At 28.2% G+C, this 6,000-nt stretch overlaps 1 protein-coding gene across 2 annotated transcripts in view; it reads left to right on the top strand.

The window, feature by feature from the left end:
* LOC108557666 (cytochrome b reductase 1) overlaps positions 1-6,000 on the top strand; it is a 44,831-nt gene that overhangs the window by 7,217 nt on the left and 31,614 nt on the right. For both annotated transcript variants that reach the window (XM_017914278.1, XM_017914277.1), the window contains exon 2: positions 1,549-1,916. In XM_017914278.1, the coding sequence (XP_017769767.1) occupies positions 1,753-1,916 (164 nt within the window). In that variant the 5' untranslated portion in view covers positions 1,549-1,752. The remainder of the gene's footprint in view (positions 1-1,548; positions 1,917-6,000) is intronic.

Here is a 6,000-nt window from a genome sequence, read left to right as displayed (position 1 = left end):
TAATAACTTTTCATAAGTATAAAAAAAAAAAATAAATTAAATTGTCTAATATTTTTATAATTTCATGGATTTAGATATCAATTATCATAGAAATTCTAAAAGTTTATCTAATGTTGATAATAATAAAGAACGTTTCATATAAAATTTAAATTTTTTTTTAACCCTTTGCAACAAATCAATTTGCAAACTTTTCTTTCAATTTGTTTGATTGCATTTATATATGTTTGTTCTACATTTTTGGTAGAGAAAATCTTATTTATTATAAAGTAACATTAACGATTAAATTATATAAGAAAAGGTAGTCTCTTACATCTTTGAGTGTGTACAAACTAGTTCAGTTCTAAAGCGTTATTCGTAAGTCGAATTTATTCGTAAGTCGGGGGAATTAAAAAAATCAAAATATACTTATCTTACCACACTTTAGCATGGTTTTTACTTTTATATATGTTAAATTCCGTTATACTGACTGCATAAATTTAAAAAATATATAAAATACTTACAAATACTTTTCAATGTAGACATCACAATTATTTAATAAAAAACGACAAAAAAAACAAATGCAACAAAAAAGATAGTACATCTTCCAAAAATATTATATTTTATTAAAGAAATTATCAATTTTTGTTTGGACAGTTAATTTTTTTTATTACTATATAGGAGATATATAGTAACAAGTTAGAGTTTTTAGAATTTTGTTCGTAAGTCCGTGAGTTCGTAAGTCGGTGGATACCTGTATTTGATATGAACCTATTAATATTGTTTTTGTTGATTCACAATAGTCCGGTTTTTGAAAATCTCTTAATAAATTGGGATATTGGCGGAACAATTACCCACACTATGCGAGGTTTTGTTATTGTAATTACGTTATTTATAGATTTATGAGGACTTGCATATTTATATGACTACAACCTAATATGAAATTGAATATAGAAGATTATTTAAAACACAGATTATTTAAAACATGAGATTGCTGAATGTTGAAAATTAAAATTTCAAGATTTTTGTAAGTTTAAAATTTTAAAGTGTTAAATTTAAAATCTGGGTTAAGTGTACGTAAATTAAAGAAATATGTTCTAAAAACAAACACATATTCAGATAACAAACAATTTACAGACTGATTGTCGTTACTATTGGGAATTAGCACTAGTAGTGATATTAAACTTAAGTCGCTTCTAAATCTATTATCGATTAACGAACAATTCGGGTAACGAATTTGAACGGATTATGTTCGTTAACTGAATTTGTAATTATTATTTATAAAAAAATATTTCGATAATTTTTTAAAATCAGTCCAATTCTGTGTAATTAATATTATAAAAATGCCATGTGTCATGTGAATTATGGATTTTATTACTTAGAAATCCTTTCCATTATTTTCGGGACATTTCCCATAAAATCCTTTCCCCATGCGATTGTCTAATTATCAAACCATGGTAGGTAACTACTGTATCTCTCACACTTTTACTTTTAGTTCATTTTGTTCTCTCTCCCTCTCGCTCTTTCTATGTGATTCTACTATACACACACACGTTTTGTTTTGCTTTCCAGCGCATCGTCGTCGGTTCAGTTCGTTCCGTGGAGCCATGCGCGTTCCAACAGCGTACAACTTCCTCGAGCTCTCTTCCTGCGTGTCCCACTAGGTCCTCCAGATCCTTAACAAACTCATCACTGAACTCCGCAGAAAAAAAACCCTTCGAGACATTCGAACAGTGCGCGAATTGATTAACCCAAGGACTTCTTAACAACATCATCATGGAAAGCAATTCCGTTTCTCCGATGCCCGAATTGGCGCCAATCGCCGAATTCGACAAGACACCGCCTACGCCTCCTGAGGATACCATCCCTATGGATGATCTTCCACCGCCTCCGACTGTCGTCACCGTCGCCAACAACTCGGTAGAGCAAGAAGCCGAAACGTGAGTGTTTACAATTACTTTCATTATGCAATTATTTCCGAACACTTTCTACGCGATTTTCCTTCCGAGATGTCGCCGTAAATTATTCATTTTATTATATTGCTTCTTTTTTTTTTAAATTAGAAAATTTACAATCTACAGAAAATCCTTTCCACTTTTCCATGGGCTTTAAAAATAGATTCACATAGGAGCAGTTGAACTATGTACAAGGTTACAACGAAAACATAATTCTGAAAACAGATAACTGGAATAACGTGCATACATTATTACCTATTGTATTAAAGAATGTAGGTTATTGATAAATATTTAAAGGCCTTTTTTGCACACATATTTGTTAATGAGAACAAAAGAAAAATGTGATTTTTCTAATGAATATTACAATAACAGCTGCAATGAAAAAAAAAATAAGAAATTGCGTCTAGTAAATGCGTCTTATATAAAACATCGTTTAATTGAGTATAAGAGATTATTTAATTGAAGATGAATGAAATATTTATTACAGTAAACAATAGCTTTTCACTTGGATACATCTCAGAATAATTATTACGGAAATTCCTTTTTTTAATGATGCGTTACATACAAAAAAAATACTGTTTTCTTCTTCTAAATACCATACATTATTATTTGAGTCGACTATTCTTTATATCAGCGTTTCTCAACCTTTTTTGATTCGACAAATTTGTTTGTAGTTATACAGGGACCGAATTGCGAAGAGTATTTCACCAGTTCCTCGCAAAATGACAGCTGTCACCTTTAACACTACATGGCAGTTGTCAGGAATTTTGGATTGTGTTTAGCCCTATAATTAATATTCAGCTATATTTTGCTTAGTGTGGTCTTAATTAGTCATTAATTTAACTGTGGTCGGGTTTGAAAATATTAAAATAAACTAATTAGTTATTAATTATAAAAAAAAGTACACAAGTCGAGCCTTTTCTTTTGTGCAGTTAATATTTATATGCTTTTAAAGTCCCCGATTTGTACAGTTTTATGTACATATATTCAATTAATTTAATTGGCTTATGTGACTTTAATACTACAAATTTGAGAGCTTCATTAGCGGCATTATTAATTATCACGACATCGATATACGATAATTTTGATGGTAATTCTATATAATATGTAATTTTAATTAGTTAATTAATTTGATTCGCGCTATTAGTATATAAATATTATCATTGTATTTTTTTAAATTTTTATTCGATAAATTTTATAAAAATATTTATTATATATAATTCAAATTCTTACTGAAAATAAAATAATTAACAGACAAAATATATATAACAAATAATCAATTTATTTACTTGTATTTTTTTATCCCCGATTAGTCCGGTTTATAAAAAATTGTATGAAATGATGTTTAAATTAATCAATTTATAAGTTTCGTCGTTGCATTAGATATTTTTTTGTACATTTGATATCTTCTATGAAAATATTTTCCAATGTTGAATATTTCGATTGTATTTCTGCATATGACATTGAAATTTTATATAAATAAAAAGATTAGATACGCAGTGAAGCGCGAATGCAGATGGAATTCGACTCGACACGATACGGCAAGCATAAAACGAGAATATTTACCAAAACAATGGTGTTTTTTTTTTAAATACGTCAAAAGCAGAAAAAATGGTGATAACTAAAACAACAAAAATCGTAAAATGTTTATGATGACTTTAGAATTTCTTATTTCATTTTGATCTTAATATTAGTTTTCCGCATACTAGGACATATTTATACGTGCGTTGGTTTTAGTTTTTGAGGGATATTTCTTTTTGTCCTGCTATTTATGCAGATTTTAAGTTGAGGAATGATAGTGAAATAAGTATTATGCAAACTGTGTAAATATCTATTTATAATTATGATGACTTCAGTTTTGAATGTATATTTCTTTCCGTCCTACAATTTAGTCAGATTTTAGATAGAAAAAAATAATTAATTCAACTATTTATTTTTACCAGTTTTGCTCATTTTTTTTTTTAAATAATCAATGAAAATTATTCGATTGCAGGGTGTCCTGCAAGGCTCCCCTTTGTTCCACTTTTGTATAACCTTTAATGCTCCGACCTTTCTAATCCTGATCACAATATCTTTGATCCTAACCTTTATACCAAATCTTACTAAACCTCCTCTTCGCATATCAAGTTCAAAATAAAAACTTGATTCCGTCATTTCCGATCCTTGACCTTCCGCAGCTGCGACATATTTATCCATTCCAAAAGCTCAATATATTTTTTTCCACTATTCCACTATTTCGTTTCACTGTGAATCTGCTGCTATCCTGAACACTGTTATTGTCCATCGACTTGGCTGAAGGTCCATATGCTAAACTTTATTAATTTCACTGTCCATCTGTGATGAACGATGGCCCTATTGCTGCAAGCACTTAGAGGCCTCACAAAGAACCTGGCTTGGCCAGGATTTGAACCTGTGCCCACTAGTACGTGGGTAGGGCGACTTAATTCAGCATTAGTATCTCCAAAAGCTCAATATATAAATCCGTTCAATCATTGGCTATGGTTTCCCTTAAAATTTCAAAATCTATTCCTGAAAAATGATGATTTCCTTTATTCCAAATTTGTTAAAACCAAATTTGTTCCTTTCTTCTACATTACTTCTACTTACATTTAATTTCAAAGACACAAATATTTCCTCATAGTCCGAATTCCGTTTCCATCGAAATCCTATTCCAATTCATCTTTTTAATTGATTTAATTCCAATTTAAACACTTATTTAGTCTCTATTGCTAATGATTAAATTGATTAAGTTTTATCATGTTAAATTTTCTAAAGTTCTTACTAATATAAACTACAAATAACTTGTTTACATCATGTGATCCTTTTAAAATAAAACGTTTATAAATCAATTCAATGTCAATAAAAAAAATTGGCTGAAACGTGTTGAAATGTATTTGTTTCATAATAAAAATGTGGTGTTTACAGTAAATTGAAGCACGCACATGGCAGATTTAATTTCCGGAGCTGGAAATCTGGACCGTTTCCATAAAACACTTAGTCCCACTAATCTAGATGGACTAAATGCACATACATACTCACACATTGTACAGGTTTTAATCTGCATCGTGCAATCCTCCAACAAATTTACTTAACTTCTCCGAAAGCGCCAGCTTTAATAATACAACGATTTTTAAAAGCGAGATAAAATTAACTACATTGTAAAATGTTTTTTTAAAGCATATGTATAATATTTTTTTATTAGGCGATTTAATAATATTTTCTTTTTAGTCATTTAACTTTTTAAACAATTTCTTAACTTTATTATCAATAAAATTTGATAGTTTGCAAAATCTTTAAAATTATCATTAAACATTATTTATTGAATACTTTTATAACAAAGTGTCACTATGATTATTACGATTTATTATAAATAAAATTCACGAATTAGCAATTTCTTTCAAACTATAATATTAACATTTTTATTTTTGTTAAATTTATTCAGTATTGTCTGAAACACGTCCACTTTATATAATCAATCTGCTAACTTTATTAAAGATATAATTAACTAATTATAAAAACAATTGTTAACTTAATTAAAGAAAATTTACAAAAGAAAATTATTTTCTTGTTAGGTTTAAAAACATTTTTTTTAAATTATTGTTTGAATCTCGTCGATTTAATTTAAATAATTGTTTTAATGTTACAAACAAAATTTCTTAGTTTTAAATTACAATTATAACATATTCCAAAATTTAAGAACAACATTTCTTAATCATTATTTGAACATTGATGTTTTTCAATAAAAAAATTGCTAACTTTATAGTAGACAAAATTCACAACTTTGTAAACTTTTCAAATTATATGGATAATCTCTTTCTTGTTAATTTAATAACAGATTTTCTTAACGACTGTTTGAAGTATTTTATTAAATAAACTAGAGAATTTATTGGCGAGATAACTTAAAATATATGCAAATTGCGTGCTCTACTTTGCTGAAAGAAAGATAATGTTCTACTGCTGTTATATTAGTTTTTTTTTATGGAACAGGAATTTCATCTCGGCCTAAAAATGGTTGAAAATTGTGTAATGATACTCTCATTCGAGTGTAGCTTGATGGAATAAGGCTAAA

Source organism: Nicrophorus vespilloides, unplaced genomic scaffold (genome assembly GCF_001412225.1).
Source record: "Nicrophorus vespilloides isolate i.1.1-1 unplaced genomic scaffold, Nicve_v1.0, whole genome shotgun sequence".
NCBI classification, from domain to species: domain Eukaryota; kingdom Metazoa; phylum Arthropoda; class Insecta; order Coleoptera; family Silphidae; genus Nicrophorus; species Nicrophorus vespilloides.
This window is presented reverse-complemented; position numbering and strand designations above follow the sequence as displayed.